At 41.9% G+C, this 16905-nt stretch overlaps 2 protein-coding genes across 2 annotated transcripts; both read left to right on the top strand.

Annotated features, from left to right (window-relative positions):
- Positions 1 to 4349: 4349 nt before the first annotated feature.
- On the top strand, positions 4350 to 5937 carry LOC123511427. The gene is made up of 3 exons (XM_045267300.1): positions 4350 to 4472; positions 4944 to 5141; positions 5525 to 5937. Exons 1-3 carry the CDS (start codon positions 4424 to 4426, stop codon positions 5803 to 5805), a joined length of 528 nt encoding a protein of 175 aa, XP_045123235.1. The 5' UTR covers positions 4350 to 4423; the 3' UTR covers positions 5806 to 5937.
- Positions 5938 to 12060: 6123 nt separating this feature from the next.
- LOC123511426 lies at positions 12061 to 13642 on the top strand. Its single transcript, XM_045267299.1, has 3 exons — positions 12061 to 12167; positions 12645 to 12842; positions 13226 to 13642. The coding sequence occupies exons 1-3, from the start codon at positions 12119 to 12121 to the stop codon at positions 13504 to 13506; spliced, it is 528 nt and encodes a 175-aa protein (XP_045123234.1). The 5' UTR covers positions 12061 to 12118; the 3' UTR covers positions 13507 to 13642.
- Positions 13643 to 16905: the final 3263 nt, after the last annotated feature.

Below are 16905 nucleotides of genomic sequence, written 5' to 3'. Positions count from 1 at the left end.
GGAAACACTATGTGACTGGCTGCTAGCCTGCAAAACATTTACCAAAACGGAGTACTACCAAACAGTTTTCGATCGTTTTAGCAGTGAACTAGTGCTGTTTGCAGATAGTTGCAATTTGGAAGCAGTAAGTGATAAGGAAGTCACTGTGTGTGTGAATAGCTTATAAAAATAAGAAAACAGAACTAAATGTTAGGGTTTTCAAGGTTATGTGGCAACATTAGTCCAAAAGAACTTTCTCTCAAGTGACATAACTTCAAGAGTTTCCTTTGTTATCGTTGTTAACGTGTCTTGGTTGTAAAGGAGGACACATCTACCCCAGCACATGTAGGCCATTTTCTACAAACAGGTTGACAGTTATTAAAAAAAACTGAAGTATTATGAGAAACCTGTCACGAGCTTCCAAAATTCCTGTCACGTTCCCCTGGGGTACGTGTAACCCAGGATGAGAACCACTGATTTAGACGAATGACGATATAGGAAGTTTTGTAAAGGAGTAAAGATGGAAGTACTGAAATGAGTAAGGATGTAAAATGCTTTAAGGAATATTTCCGTTATCAGGTCAGGGGACAGGTGGATGTATATTAGTGGATAATTATTGATATATTAGTGGATTAATTAGGATTAATTAGGAAGCTCCAAGTATGAGAAAGATTTAGGAGTCATAGTTAGCTCCGATCTCAGTACAAGGAAGCAATGTATTGAGGCCAGGAATAAGGCGAATAGGGTATTGGGATTAATTTTTAGAAGTGTTAAAATCAAGAGTCCTGAAGCAATACTAAAATTATACTTGGCGCTGGTCAGGCCACATCTTGATTATGCGGTACAATTCTGGTCCCCACATTTCAGGAAGGACATAGCTCTGTGTGAGTCAGTGCAAAGGAGGATGACTAAAAAGATACAGGGAATGAGGGAATGTTCCCTATGAAAAGAGACTAAAAAAATTCGATCTGCATTCCTTAGAGAGACGTAGGTTAAGAGGAGACCTGATAGAAGTATTTAAGTGGTATAAGGGTTTTAACAGAGGGGAACTGAATGTAGTTTTGTGGATCAAAACCAGAAATAATGGGCTTAAACTTGAAAAATTCAGGTTTAGGAAAGAAATGGGAAGAAACTGGTTTTCAAACAGTGGTTGATGAGTGGAACGGTCTCAGTGGGCATGTATGTAGTCAGGGCTAAGTCAATAGGGAGCTTTAAAAGAAGGTTAAATAAGTTCATGGATGGGGAAGATAGATGGAATTAGGAAGTTTAAACACATAGGGACTGCCTCGTATAGACCTGGCGGCCTCTTACAGCTTCCCTCTTTTCTTAATACAGAAATATATAGAATGTTTAAAAATGCAAGAGAGAGAGAGAGAGAGAGAGAGAGAGAGAGAGAGAGAGAGAGAGAGAGAGAGAGAGAGAGAGAGAGAGAGAGAGAGAGAGAGAGAGAGAGAGACTTGTATAAATACATCTTCACCTGGAGAGAAGGAGAAAGCAAACATTAGATGTGTGGAGTGTGTGGAGTTTGTCATGCTTTGTGTCTTATCTTTACATTAAACCATAAGAACGTAAGAAAAGAGCGAAGCTGCAAGAGGTCACCAGGCCTACACGTGTGATTAAAGCTACCTAATTCCATCTACTATCCCCATCCATAAATTTATCTAATGTTCTTTTAAAACTCCCTAATAATAATGACTCAGAACTGACTACATGACCACTGAGTACGTTCCACTCTTCAGCCACTCTGCTTGTAAAAACAAGTTTCTTACCATTTCCCTCCTAAACCTGAATTTCTCAAACTCAAACCCATTATTTCTTTTTGTGGCCCTGCTACTGATCCCAAAATCTTCGCTCATGTCCCATTTGTTATAACCCTTATACGACTTAAATACTTCTAGTTGGTCTCTTCTTAACCTACGTATATATAAGGAATGCAAATATAGGTATATTTGAGTCAATGCTAAGGAGGATGGCTAAAAAGATACAGAAATGATATTCCTTATGAAGAATGATTGAGGAAACTCATGCTAGTTGGTCTCTTCTTAACCTACGTATCTATAAGGAATGGAAATTGAGTTTCCTCAATCATTCTTCATAGGGAATATCATTTCTGTATGTTTTTAGCCATCCTCCTTAGCATTGACTCAAATAGACCTATATTCGTCCCATAATGTAGGGACCAGAATTTCAACGCGTAATCCAGATGTGTCCTGACCAGCGCCAAATGTAGTTTTAGTATTACTTCGGGACTTTTGCTTTTAACACTCCTAAAAATTAATCCTAGTACACTATTAGCTTTATTTCTAACCTCTCTACATTGATTCCTTTGACCAAGATCGGAAATAACTATGACTCCTTAATCTTTCTCATACTTTGACTTTCCTATTGCCTCGTTATTTATCGTGTAAGTATTGTGTGGATTTCCTCTACCTATGCAAAGTATCCTGCACTTGTTAATGTTGAACTGCATTTGCCATTTATCTGCTCATTTTTTCATCTTATCCAAATCTTTTTTTATGCAAGAGGGGAGACTTGACATGGGCAACAAAAATGGAAAAAGAAGGCTAACTGTATTGCCAGTTCCCTTACAGTAATAAAGAGTTATCCATAAGTCAGGGACATATGTCTTGAAACCTTCCTCTTAAAAGAAGTCAAGTTGTGGGAACATGGAAATACAGAAGCAAGCAGTAAGTTACAGATTTTGCCAGAGGAATGTATGAATGATTGAGAATACAAGATAACAATGACAATGGCATCTGAATCTGACTTAATTAATCTACCTATCTTCGTGCCGTCTGCAAATTTCCTAAAATCACTACTAATTCCACTATGCAAGTCATAAATGTATATTAAATATCAATGGCCTTAAAACTAGACACTGAGGAACCCCACTAATTACTTGACCTCACTCGGAATTAGACCCGTTAATTACCACCCTCTGTCGCCTATCGACTAATCACGCTTTACTCCAGCCTAATATTATAGCCTCTATCCCGTGCGCTCTAACCTTTCTCAATGGCGCTTTCCGCCCTCATGTGTTTCCTGGGGTAGATGAAAGAAGCGGTGCTCGTCTCCTTCCCCAGCAATACTGGGAATGGAGCTGGAAACCGACCCGAATTCTCTGCGGGGTCTCTCTCAAGTACCGTAACTTCACCTTCCCCGAGCCTGAAGCACAACACACCCCGGCATCCTGCAATGGTGCACGTCAGTACCTGTAGGAGAGTGGCCAACGCCACCTCCCTCCTGAAGAGAGTCATCCCGTTTGGCATACAGGGCGGCGTGACTGGAATCTGGTGTCTTCCAGATCAACCATCCACCTCTGTTGTGTGAATGATAACAGAGATTATATATGCTATTTGTATTATTTATTAGAATGTTTTGGATTTTCAAGTGGATATCGAGGGTTTAAAATGATGTTTAAGACTTAAAAAGGGTTTTTGTGGATTTGTATCGGTGTTTTAAGGGTCTTTAAGTATGCTTTTCCAGTTTTAATTAATAGTCTGTTTCTAAAATTGAAAAGATTGACTATGATTTATTTTTCCTTGTAAGAATGCTCAGGGTTTAAAAGAGTATATCAAGGGTTTTTAAAGGTACCCAAAGGTTTCATAAGGTTCACAAGCTGACACTTTGAGAAGATTTATCTTTACTCTGCGGCGGTCGTGGGGATGGTACAGGTGACTGTGGTGTGCCCACTTAGGGTTGACGCCTTCCCGGAGCCGTAGTGCTTCCAGCGGTCCTGCCACGTCGCTGCCACATGCTACACATGCATGTTGCACACAGAACAGTGGCAGACGCTGCGACAACGCTGATTGTACAATGCACATTGCATTGTAATAATTCCTTCCTTTAACAGAATCATTAAATTCAAGTTCTTATTTACTATAACAAAGTCTAAAATATATTCATAATGGTCAAAACTTAAACAAAAAAAATTCTTCACTTACATATTTATTTTCTAAATTTTTATTTCAAAAATGTATTAGTAGGCGTTGAAATTAAGCTCATTATTAGCCTACGTAGAAGAACAGTGTGAGTGGAACACTCCATATATGGAAGGCGTGCTCCAGACATTGACTCTTCTTGATTGTTGGTGCTTCGACAAGTGTCTGTAAATATGAGTCTCCCACGCCAATTTTCCTGAGCGTCAGAGTCAGACAGCAACCTGTGCCTACGTACACTTAGTACTTCACGATAAAATGAAAAGAAAGAAAAATAGAATAAAAAAAAAAAATAAAAATCTTGAGGTCGTTAGCACATATAGAATCCCAGACAGTGTGAACGCACCACGTAACCAATTCTCCAGGGAAACACATGGGAGAGTTATCGAGTTGTTTCTCATTATCACTAATTTTTCGGTGCTGTCCTTTCCTCTCCCTGTAGTCTTTGCACAACAGTGGCTGTATATAAGGCTGCGTGTTGTCTTCGACTTCATTCTGACACCAACATGTCTCTCCTTCAACAAATCATCATTGCTTCCCTGGCAGCCTTCATGGGTAAGCAAACAACGACTACACGTATTTAGCACAATATTCACATCACTGCATAGAAAAGCCTTGTGTTCTCTTTGTAATAATCCTTCAAGAAAGCTTAGCCATTTAGTCCCTGTTGATCATAACGGCTTTAATGGCTAAAGGCTGCGCATCTCAACTGTATTGTCAAGGTTCTGATATCTGACAGCTTATAATGATCTCATGGAGCCTTACAATCTTTTGAAGGCTTGTGTTTCTTAACATTAGTAAATGTTTAACTTTTTTCCCACAACCCTGGAGATATAACATGAGCCAAATAAGTAAAAAAAAAAAAAAAAATTAAAGGTAAAAGTTTTGTTAGTGGGAAATAGAGAATACTTTGAACTTTGGGTCACATAGATGATGAGTTTATTCACACACAAAAGCTGCACAAAATCAACACTCAATGCCACTGTCTATCAATACGCCAACACTTGTAACTGTTTCTCTCTACAGCTGCTGCTTGCCCCCCAAATTTCTTCGAATCTGAGGGCCTCTGCTTCAACGTTATTGACAAGCCCGGGGAGGACATGACGTGGGAGGAGTGCAGGGGTCTGTGTGAGAAGGAGGCGGAGGGGGAGTGGAAGGCCGACCTGGCTGTCTTTGACAATGCTGAAGAATTGGAAGAATTCTCCATCACCTGGCTCGAGATCTGTGAGTACGGCGAATATTTCTGTGATGCTCGACACAAATGTATGATTAGTAAATTAGTGGAATAAATGAAGTTATGCTCTTGTTCCTCGCTGTCAATATGCTTCAACTATTAGAATGTTATTTCTTCATCGCTAGTAGTTTATTATTGAGGGAATGCTTGAGTTTATTTCGGGTACGTATTGGTTCAATGTTCAACTGTTTCTGTGTCTGTCATTTGATGTGTTTTTCTATCATTTCAGCCTGTTCTTCATTGTCTTTTGTTATTGAATAGCATTTTTTAATCTGTTTGTCCATTTATTTGTATGGGTGTGTGTGAGAGCGTGCCGCCAAACAACATCCCCCTACCACACAAACAAACTTATCCCCTCCATTCTTCCTGTCAGCGAATGAGTACTCCGACCATCCCTACATGTGGATCGGCGTGCACAAGATGGATGGCCATTGGGTCACCCTGGACGGCACTCACATCACCGAGCAGAACCTGATGTGGCACGTGGGTTACCCTCACGAGTCGGGCGCCCACGCCTTCCTGGAGGATGTCACTGAGACCACCGGCATCAACTCCTATGGACGTCTGTACATGAGCTCCACCATAGTGGGCGAGCACGAGCACAACAGCCGCTGTCTCTGTGAGGCTAACTTGCCAAAACCACGCAAGCAATAAACCAACAAAGCTCCTCCCACGGCTTAGACTCTTTCTCTTCATTCTTCTACTCTTACTTCTCCTTCTAATGACAAACATTGTATTCGGCCTATTTAATTTTTCCTAGTAAGAAAAAATAAAGAAATTCATATATTTTTGTTTTTTATCGGATCTTTAAAATCTCGCTATTGTTCCCTTTGTTACAACTTTTATACCATTTAAATACTTGTATGTCGTGTCCTGTTGACTCACCTATCTCTAAGGAATGCAAATTGAGTTTCCTCAATCAATCACACCTGTATTTTTTTAGACATCCTCCTTTGCGGTTACTCAAATAGACCTAGATCCTTTCCGTTATGTGGGAACCAGAATTTCACCGCATAATCCAGGTGTGCCCTGACCAGCGCCAAATACGGTTTTAGTATTACTTCGGGACTTCTGCTTATAACATTCCTAAAAATTAATCCTAATACCCTATTAGCTTTATTTCTTGCCTCTATATATCGCTTCCTTTGACCAAGATCGGAAATAACTACGACTCATAAATCTTTCTCTTACTTTGACCTTCCTATTGCCTCGTTATTTATCGTGTACCTATTGTGTGGATTTTCTCTACCTATGCAAAGTACCCTGCGCTTGTTAATGTTGAACTGCATGTACCATTTATCTGTTTATTTTGTTTTTTTTATCATATCATATCTTTTGTTTTATGCAAGAGGAGACTTGACATGGGCAACAGAAAATGAAAAAAAGGCCAACTGGATTGCCAGTTTCCTTACAGTAATTAAGGGTTATCCATAAGTCAGGGACATATGTCTTGCAACCTTCCTCTTGAAAAGAAGTGAATTCATAGGAAGATAGAAATACAGAGGCAGACAGGAAGTTACAGATTTTACTAGAGCGAAAAAATGATTTTTTTTCTTTTACGTTAAGGTCTATAGCGCCATTAGACTCACTTGAAGAGTCTATAGGAAACCCTGTTTAGCTTCTGCCCATTAGTGGCTTAGGCAATTTTATTTATAGTGGTACCCATATTAGGGCCCATATCACCACCCAAACTCATCTTCGGTCTAACAACCGAGAACCTGGGTATCATGGTGACATGTAAATAATTTTAAACCACTTGACAAATGGCAAAGTGATTAAGGCTGTACTTGGTGGGATTCGAACCTACACGTGGACGTCTGCCCTATCCCATGCTCATCACCTTCTCCGCTACACCACCGCCTCCCTAAAGTACAAATGGGACTACTGGTTAACTCTTGTATGAAAGAGTTGGACAGAATAAGGGTGAGAGGAAGAAGAAAGCCTTGTGAAGCGAGGCCACAGGAGGAGGGAAGGCAATGAAAATGGCATCTGAATCTGACTTAATTAATCTACCTATCTTCGTGTCGTCTGCAAATTTCCTAATATCACTACTAATTCCACTATGCAAGTCATAAATTTATATTAAATATTAATGGCTTTCAAACTAGACACTGAGGAACCCCACTAATTACTTGACCTCTCGGAATTAGACCCGTTAATTACCACCCTCTGTCGCCTATCGACTAATCACACTTTACTCCAACCTAATATTTTACACTCTATCCCGTGCGCTCTAACCTTTCTCAGTAGCGCTTTCCGCCCTCATGTGTTTTCTGGGGTAGATGAAGGAAGCGGTGCTCGTCTCTTCCTTCCCCAGCAATACTGGAAGTGGTGCTGGAAACCGATCCGCAATCTCTATGGTGTCTCCCAAAATACCCTAACCTCATCTCCCCCGAGCCTGAAGCTGACCACTGCCCAGTATCCTGCAGTGGTGTACATCAGCACCTATAGGAGAGAGGCCAACGCCACCTCCCTCCTGAAGACAGCCTCCTCGTTCGCCACACAATGCTGTGTGACGGGGATCTATGGTTCTCCTAACACCCCAACACTCCAGCACCCCAGGGCCGCCTCGGCCACCAGGGGAGGGCTGAGGGCTGCGCTGCCGTGCTTCTTAGGGAAGGTGAAACAAGCGGCGGGCGTCCCCTCCTTCCAGAACAGCACTGGGCATGGAGACGGACACACATAGATTCACTCACTGAGTCATGGAAACAGCTGCTGTGCTATTTCGTTTTGACTAATTTAAGAAAACCAAAATCTTGATGTGCTGCAGTTCTATACTGAAGAAAGTTCATGGATGGAATGACGAACCGATAATAACAGTTTTTTATTTATTTTTATACCATGTATTTTCACGGGAATTTATGGGCTAAAGGGGATACTTTTTGTGTACCTCCTATCTCAAAGCCCACCCGCTAGGAAACCTGTCCCTGAGTGAGGAAGCCCAACCTACACTCGGACCGTGGACAGGATTCGAACCGGTGCGCTTGGAGACCACTCGGATCCTAAAGCACGCATGGTTCCACTGTACCACTCTCAAGTCTTCACTATGCTGTGTAACATTCCTTCTTGGCTGAACCATCATCGTCTCTACCGTTTATACTTTTTTGTGCGAAAAGACAACTTGCGTGTCTTAGTCGAGAGAGAGAGAGAGAGAGAGAGAGAGAGAGAGAGAGAGAGAGAGAGAGAGAGAGAGAGAGAGAGAGAGAGAGAGAGAGAGAAACAGGAAGGTGGAATAGGCGTGCCCGGGGTCATTTACCAAGAGATGAGTGTCTGTGTATGTGGTTAGGTTCAGACCGAGTGGCATGTTGTTAAGGATTGTCCCGTTACGAGAGGTATTAGGCAAAGTGTAGGTTTAACTAGGGTTGAGGAACTGTTCAGTGGCAGTTACACATACGATGTGATTTGTAAATTTGTTCGTGATGTTCTTAATCTTATCACTGATGAGTATGAGTGTTTTTAGGTTTGTTGAACATTAATAATAGAATAGATTTTTCCTTTGCTGTAGCAGTGCCTGTCATTTAGTGTTGTTTGGAAGGTTTATACTTTTAATGTGTAGTAGCATGTTCTAATGTTTAAATTTAAAGATTTTCGTCATTTCTGTGGACCGCATAGTTACATTTCTTTTATAATGTTTTTTTTTATTTAGAATTTTTAAGTTGAAATTTGGCAAAATATTATGCTGGTTCTGGTCTGCATGTAGTTTTAGTTTCTTTTAGCTTTTACTAGTTTTTAGTGAGTTACATTATGCTTTTCATTTGTTCTTTAACCCGCTAATGTAATTTCATAAAAATGTAACAGTAACTCTGGTCAATAAATATCTATATGTGTGTGTGTGTGTGTGTGTGTGTGTGTGTGTGTGTGTGTGTGTGTGTGTGTGTGTGTGTGTGTGTGTGTGTGTGGTCGTCTGCTGGTCACCCAGCCAGTCTTTCCCATTACCACTCAGAGCTCATAGATCGATCTTCGGTAGAACTGGTCACACCACAACCCATCGAGTTAAATCCCGTACCTATTTACTGGTGAACAGGAGCTACACATTAGAGGCTTGCCCATTTGCCTCACCCCGCCGGGACTCGAACCCGGCCCTTTCGATTGTGAGTCGAGCGTGCTAACCACTACACTACGCGGTGTGTGTGTGTGTGTGTGTGTTTCACCACGGTCCTCTTCTGGTCACCCAGCAGGCCTTCCCCATTACGGAGCTAGCACAGAGCTCATAGACCGATCATCGTGTAGGACTGAGACCTCAAAACACTCCACATACCTGGAAAGCGAGGCCACAAGCCCTCGAGTTACATCTCGTACCTACTTGTTGCTAGGTGAACAGGGGCTACACATTAAAAAGCTTGCCCATTTGCCTCTTCGCGCCAGGGACACGAACCCGGGCCTCCTCGGTTGAAAGGCGAGTGCGCAAACCACTACAATACGTGGTGTGTGTGTGTAATTCACCTCGGTCGCCTGCTAGTCACCCAGCCAGTCTTCCCTATTACGGAGCGAGCTCAGAGCTCATAGACCGATCTTCGGGTAGGACTCAGACCACAACACACTCCACATACCGGGAAAGCGAGGCCAAAACCCCTCGAGTTACATCCCGTACCTATTTACTGCTAGGTGAACAGGGGCCATACATTAAGAGGCTTGCCCATTTGCCTCGCCGCTTTCCGGGACTCGAACCCGGCCCTCTCGATTGTGAGTCGAGCGTGCTAACCACTACACTACGCGGTGTGTGTGTGTGTGTGTGTGTGTGTGTGTGTGTGTGTGTGTGTGTGTGTGTGTGTGTGTGTGTGTGTGTGTGTGTGTGTGTACGGAACGAGCTCAGAGCTCATTATTTCCGATCTGTGGATAGTGTGTGTGTGTGTGTGTGTGTGTGTGTGTGTGGTGTGTGTGTGTGTGTGATTTGTGTGTGTGTGTGTGTGTAGGTGTGTGTGTGTGTGTGTGTGTGTGTGTGTGTGTGTGTGTGTGTGTGTGTGTGTGTGTGTGTGTGTGTGTGTGTGTGTGTGTGTGTGTGTGTGTGTGTGTGTGTGTGTGTGTGTGTGTGTGTGTGTGTGTGTGTGTGTGTGTGTGTGTGTGTGTGTGTGTGTGTGTGTGTGTGTGTGTGTGTGTGTGTGTGTGTGTGTGTGTGTGTGTGTGTGTGTGTGTGTGTGTGTGTGTGTGTGTGTGTGTGTGTGTGTGTGTGTGTGTGTGTGTGTGTGTGTGTGTGTGTGTGTGTTTGTGTGTGTGTGTGTGTGTGTGTGTGTGTGTGTGTGTGTGTGTGTGTGTGTGTGTGTGTGTGTGTGTATCACTGTTTGATCTGCTGCAGTCTCTGACGAGACAGCCAGACGTTACCCTACGGAACGAGCTCAGAGCTCATTATTTCCGATCTTCGGATAGGCCTGAGACCAGGCACACACCACACACCGGGACAACAAGGTCACAACTCCTCGATTTACATCCCGTACCTACTCACTACTAGGTGGAAGGAGACACACCCAAATATCTCCACCCGGCCGGGGAATCGAACCCAAGTCCTCTGGCTTGTGTGTGTGTGTGTGTGTGTGTGTGTGTGTGTGTGTGTGTGTGTGTGTGTGTGTGTGTGTGTGTGTGTGTGTGTGTGTGTGTGTTTGTGTATAGTACGCGTAGACATTTGTTTTTGTTATGTATACTGACTCAATGAGCAGGATTGAAGAAAGAAGCTCAGTAGGTTTGAGAACCTATTGAACTGGGTCTCAATTGCTTGATTATAAATTGTCTTGATGACCGACTGTCTTAATATCAAGTGCCTTGTGAATCAGATGAAGTGAGAACCAATCGCTTTGAAACCAATTGACCTGCACTCTTTTCATGGAAATTTTTCTTGTCCTTGGCAATTAGACTTCTTCTTTCATGAAAATAATTATACTATATATAAAAAATATAGTTGCATCTCTCTCTCTCTCTCTCTCTCTCTCTCTCTCTCTCTCTCTCTCTTGCCTACTTTGCCTCGCCTCATCCCGCCACACCCTCCAGTACACGCTCACACTTCCACCTTGACACCGGACAGGAATGGGTATTCAGTCTCTGGTTTTAACTTCACGAATGTAATTAAGATATTTAGAGCGTTAATCATAAACTATATGGTCCTCAAACCTACTGAGCTTCATTCTTGCTCAGTGAGTCAGTATACATACCTAAAGAAATATTATACACAGAGTACACACACACACACACACACACACACACACACACACACACACACACACACACACACACACACACACACACACACACACACGATATTCTACTGGGTGTGTTAAAATAACCTTTATGAGAGAGAGAGAGAGAGAGAGAGAGAGAGAGAGAGAGAGAGAGAGAGAGAGAGAGAGAGAGAGAGAGAGAGATCGAACTCGTCTTGTGGTTTAAGTAAGTAGGCAATCATGCTACTATATCATATCATGCGGAAGTTTTGCAGTTGCATTGGAAGTTTGTAGAATGCTTGTGTTTGTTTTATAGAGTAGGAAAGGATATTAGATCGGATGTCATTTATTTTATTTTGTCTATCATTTGTTTGTCTGTTTGTCTATTTTGCCTATAAATATTGCTGGCAAGACATTTCAAACGATAAAATGTTCTGCTCTGAACACAAAATTTCCTCGATGTAATGGAATATTGCGGCAAGGTGGTTGAATTTACGTAATGATACTTGAAAATATGCAAATGTTCATAGTGTAATGATTTGAAGACAGGTGAATGTTATTCCTACCATAATGAAGAAAAAAAGGGAAAAAGAATAAGAAAAAACAAATAAAACTCTTGAGGTCGTTAGCACATCTAGAATCCCAGACAGTGTGAATGTAACACGTAACCAATTCTCCAGGGAAACACATGGGAGAGTTATCGAGTTGTTTCTCATTATCACTAATTTTTCGGTGTTCTCCTTTCCTCTCCCTGTAGTCTTTGCCCAACAGTGGCTGTATATAAGGCTGCGTGTTGTCTTCGACTTCATTCTGACACCAACATGTCTCTCCTTCAACAAATCATCATTGTTTCCCTGGCAGCCTTCATGGGTAAGCAAACAACGACTACACGTATCTAGCACAATATTCACATCACTGCATAGGAAAGCCTAGTGTTCTCTTTGTAATACCCTTCAAGAAAGCTTAGCCATTTAGTCCCTGCTGATCATAACGGCTTTAATGGCTAGAGTCTGCGAATCTCAACTGTATTGTCAAGGTTCTGATATCTGACATATTATAATGATCTCATGCGGCATTACAATCTTTTGAAGGCCTGTATCTCTTAACATTAGAAAATGCTTAATTCTTTCCCACAACCCTGGAGTTGTAACATGAGCCAAATAAGAAAAAAAAAAAAAAAAAAAACACCATTTAAAGGTAAAAGTTTTGTTAGTGGGAAATAGAGAATACTTTGAACTTTGGGTCACATAGATGATGAGTGTATTCACACACAAAAGCTGCACAAAATCAACACTCAATGCCACTGTCTATCAATACGCCAACACTTGTAACTGTTTCTCTCTACAGCTGCTGCTTGCCCCCCGAATTTCTTCGAATCTGAGGGCCTCTGCTTCAACGTTATTGACAAGCCCGGGGAGGACATGACGTGGGAGGAGTGCAGGGGTCTGTGTGAGAAGGAGGCGGAGGGGGAGTGGAAGGCCGACCTGGCTGTCTTTGACAATGCTGAAGAATTGGAAGAATTCTCCATCACCTGGCTCGAGATCTGTGAGTACGGCGAATATTTCTGTGATGCTCGACACAAATGTATGATTAGTAAATTAGTGGAAAAAATGAAGTTATGCTCTTGTTCCTCGCTGTCAATATGCTTCAACTATTAGAATGTTATTTCTTCATCGCTAGTAGTTTATTATTGAGGGAATGCTTGAGTTTATTTCGGGTACGTATTGGTTCAATGTTCAACTGTTTATGTGTCTGTCATTTGATGTGTTTTTCTATCATTTCAGCCTGTTCTTCATTGTCTTTTGTTATTGAATAGCATTTTTTTAATCTGTTTGTCCATTTATTTGTATGGGTGTGTGTGAGAGCGTGCCGCCAAACAACATCCCCTACCACACAAACAAACTTATCCCCTCCATTCTTCCTGTCAGCGAATGAGTACTCCGACCATCCCTACATGTGGATCGGCGTGCACAAGATGGATGGCCATTGGGTCACCCTGGACGGCACTCACATCACCGAGCAGAACCTGATGTGGCACGTGGGTTTCCCTCACGAGTCGGGCGCCCACGCCTTCCTGGAGGATGTCACCGAGACCACCGGCATCAACTCCTATGGACGTCTGTACATGAGCTCCACCATAGTGGGCGAGCACGAGCACAACAGCCGCTGTCTCTGTGAGGCTAACTTGCCAAAACCACGCAAGCAATAAACCGACAAGGCTCCTCCCACGGCTTCAACTCTTTCTCTTCATTCTTCTCCTACTCTTACTTCTCCTTGTAATGCCAAGCATTGTATTCGGCCTACTTAATTTTTCCTAGCATGAAACAATAAAAAAATCAAATAATTTTGTTTTGATTTGATTATACTTACGTGTATATATGGGTAACCATCTCTTTATTCGATTGTCAGTATACCGACGAGCAGAGTGGGTCCACTCGATTCCTCAGTGATTACCCTAAGCGTCAGGGTCACACAGCAGCCTGTGCCTATACGGGCTCGGCTCCACTTAATGCCTGTTGTACAAAATGTCTTAGTGTACATAGTACCGTAGTAGGATTTTTTAAGGCAGGGGTTCTCAACCTTTTGAATCTGATGTACCCCTTGAAGTCTTTCAGTACTGGTCACGTACAATAATGCATAGTTTATAGACAGAGAGAGAGAGAGAGAGAGAGAGAGAGAGAGAGAGAGAGAGAGAGAGAGAGAGAGAGAGAGAGAGAGAGAGAGAGAGAGAGAGAGAGAGAGAGAGAGAGAGAGAGAGAGAGAGAGAGAGAGAGAGAGAGAGAGAGAGAGAGACTCGTATTAATACATCTTCACCTGGAGAGAAGGAGAAATCAAACATTAGATGTGTGGAGTGTGTGGAGTTTGACATGCTTTGTGTCTTATCTTTACATTAAACCATAAGAACGTAAGAAAAGAGCGAAGCTGCAAGAGGTCACCAGGCCTACACGTGTGATTAAAGCTACCTAATTCCATCTATTATCCCCATCCATAAATTTATCTAATGTTCTTTTAAAACTTCCTAATAATAATGACTCAGAACTGACTACATGACCACTGAGTACGTTCCACTCTTCAGCCACTCTGCTCTTCCCATTTCATTCGTAAATCTGAATTTCTATAACTCAAACCCATTATTTCTTCTCATGGCCCTGCTACTGATCCCAAAATCTTCGCTCATGTTTCCTTTGTTATAACGTTGTATGTGGTCTTCTCTTAACCTACGTATCTCTTAGGAATGGAAATTGAGTTTCCTCAATCACTATTCATAGGGAATATCATTCCCTATGACATCCTCCTTTGCACTGATTCAAAGAGACCTATATCCTACCTATAATGTGGGAACCAGCAGAATTTCACCGCATAATCCAGATGTGTCCTGACCAGCGCCAAATCTAGTTTTAGTATTACTTCGGGACTTTTGCTTTTGACACTTCTAAAAATGAATCCTAGTACCCTATTAGCTTTATTTCTGGCCTCTATATATTGGTTCCTTTGATGAAGATTGGAAATGACTTTCTCATACTTTGACCTTCCTATTGCCTCGTTATTTATCGTGTACCTGTTGTGTGGATTTCCTCTACCTATGCAAAGTACCCTGCGCTTGTTAACGTTGAACTGCATTTACCATTTATCTGTTTATTTTTTTTATCATATCCAATTTATTTTTATGCAAGAGTGGAGACTTGCCATTGTCAACAGAAAATGAAAAAAAAGGCCAAATGGATTACCAGTTAATTTACAGTAATTAAGAGTTATCCATAAGTCAGGGACATATGTCTTGAAATCGTCCTCTTGAAATAAGTCAAGTTGTGGGAAGATGGAAATACAGAAGCAGGCAGTAAGTTACAGATTTTACCAGAGGAAGGTATGAATGATTGAGAGTACTGGTTAACTGTTGTATGAGAGAGTTGGACAGATTAGGGGTGAGAGGAGGAAGAAACCCTTGTGAAGCGAGGCCGCAGGAGGAGGGAAGGCAATGGCAATGGCATCTGAATCTGACTTAATCAATCTACCTATCATCGTGCCGTCTGCAAATTTCCTAAAATCACTACTAATTCCACTATGTAAGTCATAAATGTATATTAAATATTAATGGCATTAAAATTGGACACTGAGGAACCCCACTAATTACTTGACATCACTCGGAATTATACCCGTTAATTACCACCCTCTGTCGCCTATCGACTAATCACGCTTTACTCCAGCCTAATATTTTAGCCTCTATCCCGTGCGCTCTAACCTTTCTCAATGGCGCTTTCCGCCCTCATGTGTTTCCTGGGGTAGATGAAGGAAGCGGTGCTCGTCTTCTCCCCCAGCAATACTGGTAGTGGAGCTGGTAACCGACCCGCAATCTGTTCTGAGTCTCCCTCAAGTACCGTAACCTCACCTCCCCTTGGGCGTGAAGTAGGGCACAGCCTGGCATCGTGCATTGGTGCACGTCAGCACCTGCAGGAGAGAGGCAAACGCCACTTCCCTCCTGAAAACAGCCATCCCGTTTGACACACAGGGAGGCGTGACTGAGATATGGCGTCTGTCAGATCCCAGATCCACCTCTATTGTGTGGATGATAAAAGAGGTTATATATGATTTTCGTATTATTTATTGGAATATTTTGAATTTTCAAGGCTATATCGACGGTGTACAATGGTGTTTTAAGGGTTTATATGGTTTTTGTATCGGTGTTTTAAGGGTTTTCAAGTATGCTTTTTCCACTTTTAATTAATGGTCGGTTTCTAAAATTGAAAAAAATGACTATGATTTCTTTTTTCTTGTAAGAATGCTTAGGGTTTAAAAGAGTATATCAAGGGTTTTCAAAGGTACCCAAAGATTTCACAAGGTCCACAAGCTGACGCACTTTGAGAGTATTGCTTTTTCCTCTTCGGCGGTCGTGGGGATGGCACAAGTTACTGTGGTGTGCCCACTCAGGGTTGACTCCTGCCCGACGCCGTAGTGCTTCCAACGGTCCTGCCACGTCACTGCCACATGCATGTTGCACACAGTACAGTGGCAGACGCGGCGACAGCGTTGACTGTATAATGCACATTGCATTGTAATAACTCTTTTTTTTAACAGAATAATTAAATTCATGTTATTAATTACAATATCGAAGTGTAAAGTAGATTCATAATGGTCAAAACTTAAATGAAAAAAAATTCTTTACATTTATATAGAGCATTTATTTTTCCAAATTTTATTTAAAAATGTATTAGTAGGCGTTGAAATTAAGCTCATTATTAGCTTACGTAGAAGAACAGTGTGAGTGGAACACTCCATATATGGAAAGCGTGCTCCAGACATTGACTCTTCTTGACTGTTGGTGCTTCGAAGATAAGTGTCTGTAAATATGAGTCTCCCACGCCAATTTTCCTGAGTGTCAGAGTTAGACTGCAACCTGTGCCTACGTACACTTAGTACTTCACGATAAAAAGAAAATAAAAGAAAATTGAGGAGAAAAAGAATAAGAAAAAAACAAAGAAAAGTCTTGAGGTCGTTAGCACATATAGAATCCCAGACAGTGTGAACGCACCACGTAACCAATTCTCCAGGGAAACACATGGGAGAGTTATCGAGTTGTTTCTCATTATCACTAATTTTTCGGTGCTGTCCT

The sequence above is a fragment of the Portunus trituberculatus genome, chromosome 31 (assembly GCF_017591435.1).
Source record: "Portunus trituberculatus isolate SZX2019 chromosome 31, ASM1759143v1, whole genome shotgun sequence".
NCBI lineage: Eukaryota > Metazoa > Arthropoda > Malacostraca > Decapoda > Portunidae > Portunus > Portunus trituberculatus.
Note: the sequence above shows the minus strand (reverse complement) of the source record. Positions and strands in the feature narration are given on the sequence as shown.